Source organism: Anser anser (genome assembly GCF_964211835.1).
Source record: "Anser anser genome assembly, chromosome: 18".
In the NCBI taxonomy this organism is placed as follows: domain Eukaryota; kingdom Metazoa; phylum Chordata; class Aves; order Anseriformes; family Anatidae; genus Anser; species Anser anser.
In genome coordinates, this window is record NC_139739.1 from 2,418,553 (window position 1) to 2,433,672 (window position 15,120).

At 61.5% G+C, this 15,120-nt stretch overlaps 2 protein-coding genes across 5 annotated transcripts in view; one reads left to right on the forward strand and one right to left on the reverse strand.

Moving 5' to 3' along the window:
* Positions 1-690: 690 nt before the first annotated feature.
* Positions 691-4,798, forward strand: PHETA1 (PH domain containing endocytic trafficking adaptor 1; the record flags this gene model as incomplete). 4 transcript variants are annotated; one of them, XM_083804246.1, is made up of 3 exons in its annotated part: positions 691-3,457; positions 3,488-3,585; positions 4,008-4,798. In XM_083804246.1, exon 3 carries the CDS (start codon positions 4,019-4,021, stop codon positions 4,796-4,798), a length of 780 nt encoding a protein of 259 aa, XP_083660372.1. In that variant the 5' UTR covers positions 691-3,457; positions 3,488-3,585; positions 4,008-4,018. The 4 variants fall into 4 exon arrangements, with proteins under 4 accessions (XP_083660372.1, XP_083660373.1, XP_083660375.1 ...); XM_083804247.1 differs by having other exon boundaries at positions 691-3,585; XM_083804249.1 differs by lacking the exon at positions 3,488-3,585 and having other exon boundaries at positions 691-3,020.
* Positions 4,799-7,383: 2,585 nt separating this feature from the next.
* CUX2 (cut like homeobox 2) overlaps positions 7,384-15,120 on the reverse strand; it is a 59,585-nt gene continuing 51,848 nt past the window's right edge. Inside the window, 6 exon segments of the mRNA XM_083804175.1 lie at positions 7,384-10,047; positions 10,992-11,265; positions 11,347-11,535; positions 11,677-11,937; positions 12,596-12,755; positions 13,223-13,998. Coding sequence (XP_083660301.1) covers positions 9,387-10,047; positions 10,992-11,265; positions 11,347-11,535; positions 11,677-11,937; positions 12,596-12,755; positions 13,223-13,998 — 2,321 coding nt within the window. The 3' untranslated portion in view covers positions 7,384-9,386.

Here is a 15,120-nt window from a genome sequence, read left to right on the forward strand (position 1 = left end):
CTGCCTGGAGGCGATTTTGGGGGGGGGGGGTGACAGCTGGAAATGGGGGGGGCTGCGGGGTGCGCTGGCTGAGCCCCCCAAAAACTTCAGGCTGGTTTTTGCTTCCTCCTTCAGAGGGCGGGGCGGGAGGTGGGAAGGGTGGTGAGGATGGTGGTGAGAGTGATGGTGGTGAGGGTGATGGTGGTGAGGCTGAGCGGCGGTGATGGTGGCGAGGGTGATGGTGAGGGTGGTGGTGATGGTGACGGTGGTGGTGAGGGGGATGGTGATGGTGATGGCGGTGATGGTGACGGTGGTGGTGAGGGTGATGGTAGGGTGATGGTGGTGATGGTGACGGTGGTGGTGAGGGTGATGGTGAGGGTGGTGGTGGTGATGGTGACGGTGGTGGTGAGGGTGATGGTGAGGGTGATGGTGGTGATGGTGACGGTGGTGGTGAGGGTGATGGTGATGGTGATGGCGGTGATGGTGACGGTGGTGGTGATGGTGACGACGCGGTGATGGGGATGCAGGTGATGCCGGTGCTGGTGGTGGGGAAGGAGGTGATGCTGATGCCGGTGCCGGTGCTGCCGCCTCGAGCCGTGCCCCCAGCGCCTCCCCAGCCCCGCCGCACGGCCGGGCTCCAGGTGCCACCTCCCGGGCGGCCGCGGCACTGCACGGCGCCGGGGCCCCGCTCTGCCCCGGGGCTCCCCCAGCCCCGGGGGGGGCCCAGCTCGCCCCTGCTGCGGCTGGGAGCACCCCAGCACCCCACGGTTCCTCGTTTGGCCCCGCCGAGCCAGCGCTGCCCGTGAATCAGGGGCTGCCTCGGGCATGCTGTGGAGCCACGGTGCCAGCTCGCCCGTCCGTCACCGCTCGTGGGAGCAGCGGGAAGAGGAGCCTGAAGGCAGTGCCCAAAAAAGGGTGCTCAGCAGCCTCTCTTCTCCTCTCAGCCCCTCTTCTTCTCCGTTTTCCCAAGTGCCAGGCGAGGGCAGGGTGGGCGTTTAGTCACCCCACTTGCCCTGCCTGGGGAAACCGAGGCAGGGGCTCCGCTCCCCCGGCTGGGAGGCCGCTGCGGGGACACCAGGGAAAACATCATGGGGCTGCTCGGAAGGGGAAGTGCTGGAGGCCGTGCAGAGACACGTGGCCATCCCAGGGGAGACCCAACGGGAAGCAAAACTCATGGGGAATTTTGCTGGAGATTCTGGAGCAATTTGGGTGATTCTCCAAAGCAGCCGCCAAGGGGCTCCCCAGGAAGGGGCCGGGCACCCAGCGGGGGAACAATGTCTGCTAAAGCGGCTGCACGAAGCATTCGGGGTTTTGGAGTCCTGGCAAAGGACCGTGGCTGCTTTTTTTCAGTTTCCCAGGCTGGTTTAAAAAAGGTCTTGCTTCTCCCCACGGGCCTTCCCCCTCCTAATCTGGGTGTGTGAAAGGGCACCTCGAAGCGAGGCAGGGAGATAAGCGCTGCAGAGAGCCACGACTTCACACCGGCGGCCTTGAACAGAGCCACTCCGCTCAGGAGGGAAGATAAAGCCCGGATCGTTTTAGTGCTGTTTTAAATCCTTTTTTACAGACCGAAAGAGAAAGTCTGCAGGTGATGGAGGAACCCCTTGGTGAACTGAAAACCTCTGCCCCGAGCAGAGGTTGCAAAGCCTGGAGCACAACCTGCAGGCAACGGTTGTTGCCTACGGCAGGATTTCTTAATCAGTGTCCTTCAAAACAAGTGCCAGCACCATTTTTGCTGAACCATACACATTGCTGATACAGGGGAATGAAGGAACTGCAGGAAACGGACAGAGATAGGGAGAGCAAAGCCTTGAAGCTGGTATTTATTGGGCACGGTGAGGATGGGAGCGCTGCCAAGGTAGCCCTTGGGCTGGTGGTGCTTTCAGCACGGAAGGCTTCTCCCAGCAAAGGTTTGTGGCTGTCCCGGGACATGGACGTCTCAGCTGGACCCGCTCACCCCTGGCCTGGATGGAGCAAGCGCTGGCCGCCTGGCCAAGCACATCAGTGGCTCGAGTGCTGCGCGGCTTCTGCCATCAGGAAGCAGCAAGGGGGGTCGCAACCCCTGCCCACGCAGTTGCACAACGCCCGGTGCCTCCAGTGCCTGCACCAGCCCAGCTCATCACTCATCGCCCACTGCTTTCCAGCTCCTCGCACTGGTCATCACCTGCCCCCAGACGGCTGGCCAGACCGCTCAGCTTCTTCCCCAACGCTTCCTTTCCTCCCACATGGACACAGCCCCCTCTCCGGCTGCTTTGTCCTCTCCCAAGGACACGGCTCGGAGCGCAGGAGAGCAGCCAGGACTTGCAGCTTGGCACTGCACCAAGCAGCTCTCCCACCCACGCAGGACCAGCCTCTCCCCTCTGCCTTTTCCTCCAGCCCTCCCCGCTGAGCTTGTAGCACCCAGCCATCCCTCGCCCTCCGCCAGGCGCTCCTGGGCACAGACACCAAGGAGCTGACTCTAAAATTCAGCGTTGTCAGCTGCTGTTGGCACTGAGCTCCTGGTTTTCCACCTGTGCATCCATCCACGCATCTGTGCGCCCCTGCATCCATCGACCCACACATCCATGCACGCATCCATGCATGCACACATCCCTCCATCCATCCATGCACTAACTCATCTGTGCACCCGTGCATGCATCCATCCACACATCCTCCATGCAAACTTGCATGCACACATCCATCCATCCATCCATCCATCCATCCATCCATCCATCCATCCATCCATCTATCCATCCGTGCACCCGTGCATGCATCCACCCACGCATCCTCCATGCAAACTTGCATGCATGCATCCATCCATCCATGCACCCATGCACGCATCCACCCCCGGGTGTGCGCCTCCCAGGTCTGCATTTGTGCCCCTCGCCGCGGCCCCCCGGGGGCTGGGGCCAACCCGGGTCCCCAGCCAGGTCCTTGGCGAGGGGCGGTGGAGGAGGAGGAGGAGTAAGAGGAGAAGAAGGAGGAGGAGGAGGAGCCGGGAGGCAGCGCTCCGCCCGCGGGGCCGGCCCGAGCCGCGCCGGAGACCGGGGAGCCGAGGACAAAAGGTGGCCGGGGGGGACCGGAGCGGGCGGAGCCGGGACGGGGCTGGAGGCGGGGGCGGCGCCGAACCGAACCGGAGCGGGAACCGGAGCGAGAACCGGAGCGAGAACCGGAGCGGGAACCGGAGCGGGCACCGGAGCGCCCGGGGCTGGGGAAGTCGTGGTGGGGCTCGGCCGGGGCGGTCCCGGTGCCGCCGAGCAGGGGAGGGCCCCCCCGCCTCCAAAGGTGCCCGGGACTTTGGGGTCCCCAGGGACACCCCCAGCAGCCGGGGCAGGGGCACCCACCCACGCTCCCTTAACCCCACGGTGGGGCCGGGTGGAAGCGAGCACTGATCCTCGCCCGGGTCCGCCGGGTGCTCCACGGGGGCTGCTCCGAGGGTGCTGAGCCCTGAGGGTCAGCGAGGTGCCACCGAGGGTGTCCATCCTTGGGGGACAGCGAGGTGCCAGCCCCGTGCCAGCGGCCGGCCCCACACCCAGCGCTCCCGTGCCCCCCGCGACCACCCATGTGTTGCTGATGCTGGTGGCAGCCAGAGCCCGGAGCTAGAGGCAGAGCCGTGCCCTTGTGGTCCAGGTGGGTGGAAAGAAGTGGACGGTGAGGCCACCGCTGCTTAGGGGACGTGGGGAGGGGGGGCCTTGCCCTGGGTGACACGGTCCCCGGGGAGCCGGATCTGTGGCGCGGGCCATAAACCCTCCCTGCGTGCGGTGGGGAGGAGCGCCACGGCACAAGGCAAACACGGCGATAAGGTCACCTGCGCCGGGGGACGTGGGACACCGGGGCCAGCCCTGCCTGGGGCTCATCCACGGGAAAACGCTCAGGTAGGGGGAACCCCTCCCTGGTGAGGGGGCGGCCTGGTGCGGCCCCTCCCGGCCACAGCGGGGTTAACGTGGCCACGGTGTTTTTTCTCCGGCTCCATTTCCTGGGTGCCAGGGCCACCAGGAACAAAAAGCCGGCGGATTATTAATGTGCAACCCCGGGCTCTCTCCTCCCCGCAGGGCGCGGAGCCATGAAGCTGAACGAGCGGAGCCTGGCGTTTTACGCCACCTGCGACTCCCCCGCCGACAACGCCGGCTTCCTCTACAAGCGGGGCGAGCGGCACACGGCCTACCACCGGCGCTGGTTCGTGCTGAAGGGCAACATGCTCTTCTACTTCGAGGAGCGCGAGAGCCGCGAGCCGGTGGGCGTCATCGTGCTGGAGGGCTGCACCGTGGAGCTCTGCGACTCGGCCGAGGAGTTCGCCTTCGCCATCCGCTTTGGCGGCACCAAATCCCGCACCTACATGCTGGCGGCCGAGAGCCAGGCCGCCATGGAGTCGTGGGTGAAGTCGCTGTCGCGGGCCAGCTTCGACTACATGCGCCTGGTGGTGCGGGAGCTGGAGAAGCAGCTGGAGGAGATGCGCTGGGGACCGGCTGCCGGCCGCCCGTGCTGCCGGCACGTTCCTGCTGCCTGGAAGCCGCAGCCCTCGGGGCCGGAGCAGTCCCCGGAGCGGCTGCCAGCTCTGCCCGCCGTGCCGCCGAAGGAGAACGGCTGCGCGGTGTGGAACAACGCTCCCGGCACCGACCGGCTGCCCGACGCCACCAGCTGTGACGGCAGCGATGATGACACCAACCCGCGGCCACCTCCGTTGCCACCGCGCAGGCGGGCGTCCGGCGGCGAGCCGGGCAGCACCGGGGCTGCCACAACCGAGAGCTCCTCCTCTTTCTACCGGCTCCACGAGCGGTACGGCCGGGAGGTGGCCCGGCTGCGGCAGGAATGGCTGAAGAGGCAGCGCGACCACCAGCCCTGAGATGTGGTCGGGCCCTGGCGGCCCGTCCCGGACCCTCGGTGCCACCTGGGATGCGCAGCCCCTGCGGATTTCAGTTTGGAAACACACACTGAACAAGGCCTGCTGTGAGCTCCTGATGCTCCTGCAGGGGGGTCATGCACCCGCGAGGATTTTGGGGAGGGTTCGGATGGGTGTTTCGCTGCTGGGGGGGGGCCTGTGCCGCCTTCCCAACCCTGATCTCAGATGAGCTCCCTTGCACCCCTCTGCTCCGGCAGGATGTGGTTTGAAGAACGAAAACGTGGGCGCACGCAGGCCTTCCCCAGTGACAGCACAGCACGCAGCGGCCACCACGCAGCCGGTGCCACCCGGGGGGCCCGTGCGCTGCCAGCAGCCCCGCAGGAACCGGGGTCCTCCGCAGCACGCTGCTCAGCTTCGCCGTGCTCCCGGCCACGTCCCTCAGGGCTTCGGGATGGATATTTCAGGGCAGGGCATAGTCCGTGGGCTGGCTGATAAAGGGGAAGCATCGCGGCGCCGAAGAGGAACGTATGTGTCAGCGGTGGAGGGTGTCGAGTGATTCATGTGCCGAAGCAGAGCGCGGCCACCGCCGGAGGTTCAAGGGTCTCCTGCAGACGTTTCTCTGCTGTTTTCCCCAGCGGTTTGTACCAGCACTGACACCACGGGCACAGGGGCAGGGTGACACCCCAGTATCCAGCTACCCGGTGTGGTGTGTACGTTTATGTAGATGGTGTGTTTGCGATAATTTCTGGGCACAGCCCTTTCCTGTGCTTCGGACACAAGGGACGGTGCCGCAGCCGGGCGCTGCACCAGCTCCTCCTGTGCTGCCTCTGCTGAATCCCTCCCCTCGGGGTCTGCCCCCAGATCTGGGGGAAGAAGCACTGGCAGCACCTGGGGTTTGGCTGGGTGGCTCCGTCTCGGTCTCCCTCTGCCTTCCCAGAACTGGCTCATGTTTTTCCTACAATAAACAGTTTCAGAATTTCCCTCCTAACTCTGATTCTCATTTGTGCGTTCGGCTCAGGTGGGAATTAACCGGTGAGTTTAACCCCAGTCCTGTCCCTGCCATGTCCACGGGGCCAGGCGGGGATGCTGTCACCCCAGCAGGACATAGCCAATGTGGGGGGCTTGCCCCAGGTCCCTGCCGGCGGGGATGGGGATGGGATGGGGATGGGATGGGATGGGATGGGGATGGGGATGGGAATGGGGATGGGATGGGGAGGGGAGGGGAGGGGAGGGGAGGGGAGGGGAGGGGAGGGGAGGGGAGGGGAGGGGAGGGGAGGGGATGGGAGGGGATGGGATGGGAGGGGATGCCCCCAGCAGCTGCTGGAAGCAGGCACATCGCCTCACCCAGCCGAGCTGCAGCAGCGATTGCCTTTGGAGCAACAGGACTTGCATGGTGGAGGCCAGGAGATCGTAAATCCACGTGGCTGTGGCTTGGCAGGTGTGCCGGCGAGGATGGGGATGAACCAGCGAGCCGTCCCCACTGCTATCTTTGCACACAAATCACTGCAGCGTTGCCAGCTTGGGCAGAAGCAGAAGCGTCATCAGATGGAAGACAGATTGTCTGCAAACAAGCCGCAGAATTTATTTTTTCCCAATAATCCGAGCCCTCCCAGTCAAATATCTCCATTAGTTCCTAGCTTCATTAGGCACTGTCTGCCTCAGAGTGCATTGCTGATGCTAAAACCCCTCCGAGCCCTGACTTGTGGCCAACACTGTGTGACGCCACCCGGTTTGGGTGTCCCCTTGGTGGGGATGTCCCCAGCCAGATGACTCAGCCAGGGACACCATGCCTGTCCCCTCGCTGTGCTGGTGGCGGCGTCACGCAGGGACCAGGACCTGCTGCCATGCAAGGGGCCAACACAACCCCGTGTCCCCGTCCCAACCGCACGCACATCTCCAGCTCCTTGCTCATGTTGGGTCTTGCAGCAACTTTGGGGAGGGGTCCTCTTGGGGAAACCGAGGCAGGAAGCCAGCCAGGCTCAAGTGCTCACCAAGCCCTGCTCCAGGCTGGGCATCATCATCCTGCTGCATGTTTTGGTGCTCAGAGTGGTGCTGCGAGGGCATCCAGGGCGATGTCCCCCCCCCGCAGCATCCAGCCGGGGACCGTGGCCCCGTCAGGCGGCCGCAGAGCAGGGCTGCAGTTTCCATGGCAGCCGGCCGAGCTTCTCGAGACATTCAGATATTCATTAAAAATAAATCCTTCCCGACGTGTTAGCCGACAAACAAGCTTAAACAGATACGCAACATATGGATTTATTAATTCATCAAACGCAAACACCCCTGCCTCGTGGCGGAAGCTACAAAATCGCCAGGCGGTGCTGAGCTCTGTAGGGTCAGGCGGCTCCTGATGGAAACTAAAGCAGCCGTGGTCCGGAACAGAGCTGTGCCAGGGCAAACCCCTGCCAGGGATGTCCTGCCACAGGGCAGGATTGCACCCCGAGCTGGGCCGACCCCATTTAACACCCCCCTTTTTTCCCAGTGCGCTGGGAGGCACTGATGGCCACGAGACCCGAAGCAGGGATGTGACCCGGAGGGAGCCAACGCCGCACATCTCAGTCCCACGAACAAACACACCGCGACGCCAAGAGTCTTATCCAACTTCTGTATTTAGTGGCTCTTTACAGAACTTGTTCCTTCCAAAATTTTTAACAAAGATCGTCGATCTCATAGAAACTTTTGAAGTACAGTACAGGAGCCCAACAAAATGTGATCGGTATGTCCCACTAGCGTTTAGTACAACAGGATTTCCGTGTTCGAAAGGCTATCCCTAAGTGCTTCATCAAATCCCGTTCCACTAAAGCTAACACTAGCACACTACGGAGAACAGTAGGCCATGGGTACGCCTCGACCGTCGGCAGCGCGGTGGCAGCAGCAGGAGCCACCTCGGGCAAGCTCGCGCTGGTGCGGGCAGGGCTGCGGTGCCTGCAGAGCCTTGCCTTTGGAGAGCCAAGTGGGTTCTGCTTTTAAAATCGCTCCCTGACGGCCACCAGAGTATAAAAATACCTTCTATTCTGATAAAAATGTCTACAGTGGAAAACTATTCAATGCATAGCCTCGGGGCCTGGCGCCGAGCTCTCCCACCCGACGGCGCGCGGGGCTTTGCCGGTGCCTCCGGCGGGTGCCGGCTGACGGGTCGGCGCGTGGCACGCCGGGTTTTTGGCGCTTGCAAAATGCATCGAGAGACTGAACAGACAGGAAACAGTACAGAACAACCCAACGCAACCCACCCTCCTCTCTTAAAGGCATTTCGTTAGCGGGGACAGAGGGCTGGAGACGCCCCGGGGAAGCGATCTGGTGGCGCGTGGCCGGCGGGTGCCACCGTGCCGCTCCTACAGCTTTGCACGGGGTCAGTGCTGGGAAGCCAAGGCACCGTCGTGCTTTGACCGGGTCAGCCCCGAGCAAAGCGCAGGGCAGGAGCGCAGCTCGAAACCCCAGCGCTTGTCCCAATTTGCCAAGCCGTGCTGTAAAAGCCATCGCTTGGGGAACGGCCACAGCAAGGGGACGCGCCTCCTGCCCACAGCCCTAAAGCCTCCGAACCAAAAAAGTGCTTCAGCCCCCAAAGCTGGACGTTGTGCAGGGAGAGCCCCCGAGCAGGGGGTGTCCTGGCTTTTTTCAGTGCTTGTCCCCAAGCACCGGAGCTGCGGGGCTCGGAGGCTCCTCTTTGATTTCCTTTCCCCAAAGGAGGACGGCAGAGCGCAGGCACCCCGGGCGCCGTCCCAGCCAGCCAGAGCTGCCCTGGGCGTCACCCCCGGGTACCTTTTCCCATCTCTCTCCACCAAAATTAGAGACAGCTTGCTTTGTTTGTGTCATTTTTGCATTCCCCCCGCCTTTTTCTTGGAGTGGCTGGCAGGTGCTGTCCTCGCTCGGGGCTGGCACCGGCTGCTGACTCGAGGAAGCGCGAGGGCCCGCGTTCGTACCATGCTACATCTTGTTCAAGAAGGCTATTGCAGACATTTCTACAACATATACAACTGCACGTGACATTCTGGGTTACAAAGGTTTCAAAAACATACCACCAGAACTAAATACATACTCGATGGCGTCAAGGTTTTCAATTTAGAGTCTTCATGGACTATCACACAGTCTCTGGATGGGGCCGAAGCGATGCAGTGTCTTACAGACAGATGTGGAAAACCGCTATGCAAAAGTTTATTAAATTTGGTCAGTCTCATAGTGCTTCTTGATGGCTTTGCTCAATAAGTCTTTTCCGTGTTTTATTTTTTTTGTTTGTTTTTAATCTCATCCAGTGGCAAACTACAAGACTTCAGTGTACATTTAATGACACGACTGCTACATCATCTTGATTTTATAGCTATCTTTAATATCAAAGCAGCTTAAGCTGTTAATAAATTCCAAAGTATCCTTTTATTAAAATATCTAAAAGAGGTCTATAAATATTTTTTTTTTCTTTTCTAAAATCGTTCCCAGTTTTTCACATTTAAAACAAAAGCGGGGGCAGCTTCGTAGCGGGCGTCCCCCTTCCACCGGCCGCTCCCCTCTGTCGCTGGGTCCGCCTCTCGGTGAGCGCTGAATTTATCAAAATATATATATGTGTGTGTGTGTATATATATATCCAAGGCAGCGGGGCGGCTCAAAACTCCCACTCGAGGGCCTCCTCGCGGTTGGCGGCCCGCTCCAGGCGGTGGATGATGTTGTTGAGGTTGGCCATCTTCTCGTGGCGCCGTTGGACGCTGGTGCTGAGCCGGGGGCCGGGGGCCGGAGGCAACGCCGGTGAGACCGGCCCGGCGGAGGACGGCCCCGGTGAGGCCGAGCCGGCGAGGCCGGGCGAGGAGGCTGCCGAAGGTGAGCTGGGGGACACCTCCAGGCTGCAGCGGGATGAACTGGCCGACGACTGGGAGCCACCGGGGTCGGGGTGCGACGGCGGTGGCGGGGGACCCCCGGAGGCCCCGGCACGGCCTCCCCGCCGCGGGAGGCTGCCGGCGCTGGGGGCGGCGGCGCGGGGGGCTCCTCCTCGCTCCTCCTGCGGGGGCCCAGTCCCTTCTGCTGCCCTGGCCGGGCTGCGCGAGTCCCGTCGGTGGCCCCAGCCGCCTGCCTCCCCCTGCTCCTCCTTCACCTTCACCTCGCCGGCGCAGGGGTGCTCGCTCCCCTCGAAAAGGGGTTTTCGGTCCTCGGTGTCCGAGTCGGGGCTGTGCGGGGCCCTGCGCCCCAGGCCGGCCGCCCCGCTGCCCTGCTCGGGGTCCGTGTCGTTGTCCTGCGCACCCTCCACCAGCATCTCCCGGCGCATCCGCGACCTGCGGGGACATGACCACGAAGCATCAGTAACCACTCCGGTTGGAAAAAGCATCTCCAGCCAGGAACACTTTGCTTTGAAAAACGCAACATCGCTGCACACGTAAAAACCCTGACTTGTCATTCTTTAAAACATTCTGGGGGGGGAGTCAATCAAATTGCTCGATGTGTGAAAAGGCTCGTAAGCCAAAACGGCGTCGCCCGCCTGCCCGCATCAACCCCTTCTGGTGACAGCGCGGTGCTGCCGCGTGAAAGCGGAAACTATTTTGCAACACTTTGGGCTCTTTCCAACTTGCAGCCTTCCATACTGACATACTTTTGCACGCATTTTCCACTACCTTTTTTTTTTTTTTTTAAATATTTATCATTTTTTTGAAGACCTATTTCAGGGCTTTTTTTGTTTACCGAGGGCAGGAGTGACTTCCCTGGAACAACACGAGGGGAAAAGTCATGGGCTTAAAAAACCACGTTAGTCAGTATTTCTCCAAAAAGCCTGATTTTCCAAGCTTTCCTCTGTGCTCCTCTGAGTCTTCCCAACGAGCAATGGCTTTGTGTGAGAAACTTCAGCCAGCTCCTATAGATATTTACCAGCACATGCAGGCTGAGCGGACTCAACATGAGTGCTTATATGCCTTTTAATGCTGTGTTATATAGTGGCAGGGGGCACAGCCCCTCTGACTGTGCTGCTCCCCTCCAAGCAGCACTAAAACCTCCCCCAGGCCACAGACGGCTCGGTGTGGATCTGGGGGAGGAGGATTCGGGACCCCTGCACCCATTGGCATTACAAGGACGAAGCCTGGTGCCTGCAGCATTTTGGCTGCAATCCTGCACCCACGGGACCCCGCGTGGGTCCGCGTCTCCCCATCTCTTCTCCTGGAAGAGGAGCAGCCACCGTGCCACCGCGTCCTGCCGGCCACGTCCCCCCGGCACCCGTCCGGTGCCCTACCTGTAGTTGTGGAACCAGTTGATGACGGTGTTGGTCTTGAGGTTGAGCTGGAAGGAGAGCAGCTCGATGGTCTGCTGGGACGGGTAGGGCTCCAGCTGGTAGGCTTTCTTCAAGGCTTCCTTCTCCTCGGGGGCCAGCACCACCCGCGGCTTCTTGATCTGCAGGAGGCTGAGGTCCTGGGGCTGCAGGCCGGGGCTGGCGCACTCGGAGCGGGCGCTGGGGGACTCGCTGTCCGAGCCGGCGCTCATCAGCCCGTAGCGACGCTTCAGGTAGGCTGCGGGAGAGGAGAGGGAGCTGCGCGCCGCTCGCCCCCAGCCGCCCCGCTCCGCCGCCGCCGCCCGGCCCCCGCGCTCACCTTTCTTCTCCAGCTTCTTCATGTCGCGCAGCTTTTCGACGTTGTGGGGGTCGTTGAGCCAGAGCTGCATGCGGACGAAGGGCTCCCGCCCCTTCAGGCTCAGCTTGTGCCACGGCTTGGGCCTGGAGAGGAGATCGGACACCGAGCCCTGCGTCAGGCCCAGGATGCTCTCCCCAAACAGCCGCTGGCCTGGCGGAGGAGAAGCAGAGGCGGTTAGCGCGGGACGGACCCCGCCACCCCTGCCGAGCACCCGAACACCCCGGCCTCGCCGGCATCTCCCGAAACAGCCAGAAAAAGGGGATGCAGTGCTGCACCCGGCGCCGCCCGCACCTAAATTGTTGTCCGTCAGCACCTCCTTGACCTTCTTGGTGATGGAGTAGGTGTCCAGCTCGGGGGACATGGCGACGATCTCCTGGATGCCCACGGGGCCCTGGCTGTTGGGGTGCGCCTTGCCCGCCGCCGCCCTGCTCTCGGGCTGCTGGTTCTCCTTGCTGCTCTCCAGGGCGAGGGTGAGGGGCTCCTGCGAGCCCTTCTCGTGCTCGGTGGGGCTGGGGGGCGGCGAGGGGGATGGCTGGGGCTCGGCGGGGCTGGCTGCGAGGCACCGGCAGAGGACGGGTTAGTGGCACCGGTGGGACCCCGCTACCCAAACCCACATCCCACCATGATGATGGAGTGGGCATTGGCATGGGTCAAGGGAGAGGACGGCGGTGGGAATGTAAAGGTTATCTTTATTGTTCATTTATTATTTATTATTATTATTTCTTGTTCCTGAAAGGGGGAAAGCCAGCAGAGCCTCGCCAGCATCTACGGCCAAGTAGGAAGCGACGGTGGAATAATTAAAGAGAGAAAACACAACATTAAAATAAAAACCCAGCTACTTCTTTATTACAGGCACAAAGCCAAGGATTTTTTTTTTTATGACTTTCAAAACCCATTTCTGACAAAATAACATTTGCAGGATCTGTGCAGCAGCCCTACCTTGCCTAACATACTAATTAAGGGGGTTTGGAATGAGTTGGATGAGTCAGAGGGGCGGCTTTGGAGACACAGATGAATGTCCCCCCCTCAATGCTTGGTGGGATGTGGGGTGTGGGTGCTGGGGGGGCTGTGGGTGGCACGGGGCAGCCGCCAGCACTGGGGATGGGGCAATGCCATGCGGGACGGGGGTACAACAAAACCCTGCTGCATTGGGATGCCAACGTCAGAGGGATGTTTAAGGAGCAAGGGACACGGCGGCGGTGGCACTTACCCTGGGAGGGGGTCGGCTGCTGGCTGATGCCTTGTCCCAGCTGGTCCGTCAGCCAGAGCTGCATGCGGATGAAGGGCTCCCGGCCCTTCTGCGTCAGCTTGCTCCAAGGCTTGGGCCGCGACAGCATGTCGCTCACGCTGCCCTGGGACAGGCCCAGCACCTGGGCACGGCGCAGGCGTTACCTGATGGGCTGCTGCCATCGTCCCCACCGAATGGGACAGGGCGCCCTGGCCATGCAGGGGTAAGGAGCAGGATGTGTGGAGGGGCTGGGGCATGCACTCACACCCCAGCGTGTCCAAACCCCTTGTTCCCAGTGGTGGGTGATGGTGCTGGGACCACCACGGGTCCCTCAGGGATACCCAGGGGGTACTGGGCCGGGAGGAGGGTCCCCGCAGGGGACAGCAGGCTCCCGGTGGGTAGTGCCACCAACCAGACAGTGGTGGCCACCAGGAGATTGTTCGGGGTTGGGTTGGACACTGAGGGCTCAGCATCTGCTGAGGGGACCCACCGGGGCACAGCGGGGACCCTGGCAGGAGGTGCTGGAGGACATCAACCACCCCCGGGCACTGAAGGGGAGACTCCCCACCCCAAAGAGGGGACACTGGACCCCATTCCCTGGCCCGCTACCTTCTCTCCGAAGATCCTCTGGCAGATGCCGTTCTTGGCCAACTTCTCCTTGACCTGCCGGGTCAGCTCCAGCGTGTCCACCTCCCTGTACATGTACATCTCGTACTGCTCCGGCGTCAGCGGCGGCACGGTGGGCTTCAGGGTGCGTGGCACGTAGGCGGGGTAGTAGGACAGCCTTCCACCGGCTGCTGGCTCCGCGCCCGCACCCTCCGCCTTCATCTCCGTCAGCCGGTGGGGCTCATCCTCAGCCGGCGGCAGCTCGTCCTCGTTGGTACCGCTCTCACCGGGCTCTCCCCGCGGCCAGACCCGGCCGTTGGCCATGCCGGAGTAGCTCGAGGAGGAGGAGGAGAGCGAAGGCGAGACGGAGGTGTAGGGCCGGCTGAGCAGGCTGCGCTCCGACGCCCAGTGCTGGTCGAAATAGGAGCCGGCGTCGCCGATCTCCGACTTCACCTTGCGGATGATGCTCTGCACGAAGGCGGCGGGCGAGAGGACGGCGAGGGGCGTCTGCGGGGGGCCGGGGCTGGCCCCGCTCCCCTCCTCCTGCTTGACGTATGCCGGGACGATGTTCTGGCTGACGGCGGCCAGCGTGGAGCGCTCGGCGGGCGGCGTGCCCCCGGGGCGCCCGCTGCCCCCCGCCTCCATCTCCAGCAGCGCCTGCTGCTGCGCCTGCATCTCCCGCCGCGCCTGCTCCAGGATGCTCTTGATGGCATCCTCCGAGCTGCTGCCGCCCGCCCCGTTGGCCACCGCTTGAGATGCCGATGGGTTTTTGGGCTCACCTGCAAGGAAAGGGAGTGAGGGGGGGCCCCAAGGCGCAGCACTCGATGGGGGAGATGGAGGTGCTGGCCTAGGGTCCAAGGGAGGGAGGGAGGGCTTTGAAATTTTTAGGGTTGCTTTCTGGAATGCAAAAGGTCTTGGCTGCGTTCTGACTGCTGTTCAGAACCCTCCTGCCTCAGTTTCCCCTGCTGTAATGGGGGTTGAGGAGCCCTCCCCTTCTTCAGGGAGCAGCTGTGGGGATGGGGACATCACCAGATGCTGGTGGAGCACCATCAGCTGGAGAGCTTGGCCGCTCACTGTCACAGGGCTGGACAAGAGCACGAGCAAAAGCAGCTTCAGAAAACTGAACCAGAGCATCCGCGACACCCAGGCCACTGTCACTGCGCTGTGCCTACGTGGGATTTCTTTCCTTGCTGCTTTTTTAATCCCATTAAAACTCTTGCAGGATGGCTGTTAATTACATTTCCTTCCTCTGCCTTTGCTTAATAACAGAACGGCTTTCGCAGAGCATGGCAAGCATGGAAATTGTCAGGCTGGGCGGGAAGGTGACACCTTGCTGGAGGGGACAGGATGGCTGGTGGCCCAGCGCCGGGACAGCCACCAGCCACGTCCCCCATCCCACCCAAACCTGGATTTGATGCTAAATGCAACAGCTTCTCTTTCTTGTAGGACTTTGTATCAAAAGGCTGCCAGAATTCAAAACGCGTGAGAAAAGGGACTTTACAAGCGCAGATTATAAACCTGGATGGCGGCACCCAGCGAAGCGAGCGCTGTGACACTCCTGTATCTACGTGGGATTCCATTTTGACAATTGCAAAATAAATCCCATTACCAACGATGGCAATAGACAAACATGTTTGTTTTCCCTGCCTGTTTTTCCACCATTCCTGTCTAATTTAATTCTCCAGGATTCTGCTTTCTCAGCAGACTACCTGTTTTAATGTATTTCATTTCTTGTAATTGACTGTGAGCACAGCTGCTTTAATGATTCTTCATGCCATATGGATTGTGCTTTCTCATTTAATCATCTGTTTTGGTGAAGGGGGAGGGAAAGGTTAGGTCCAAAGTTTCTGAAAGCCCATGTACAAAAGCCACTGCGTTCAGGGCACCAGGGGCACACGCAG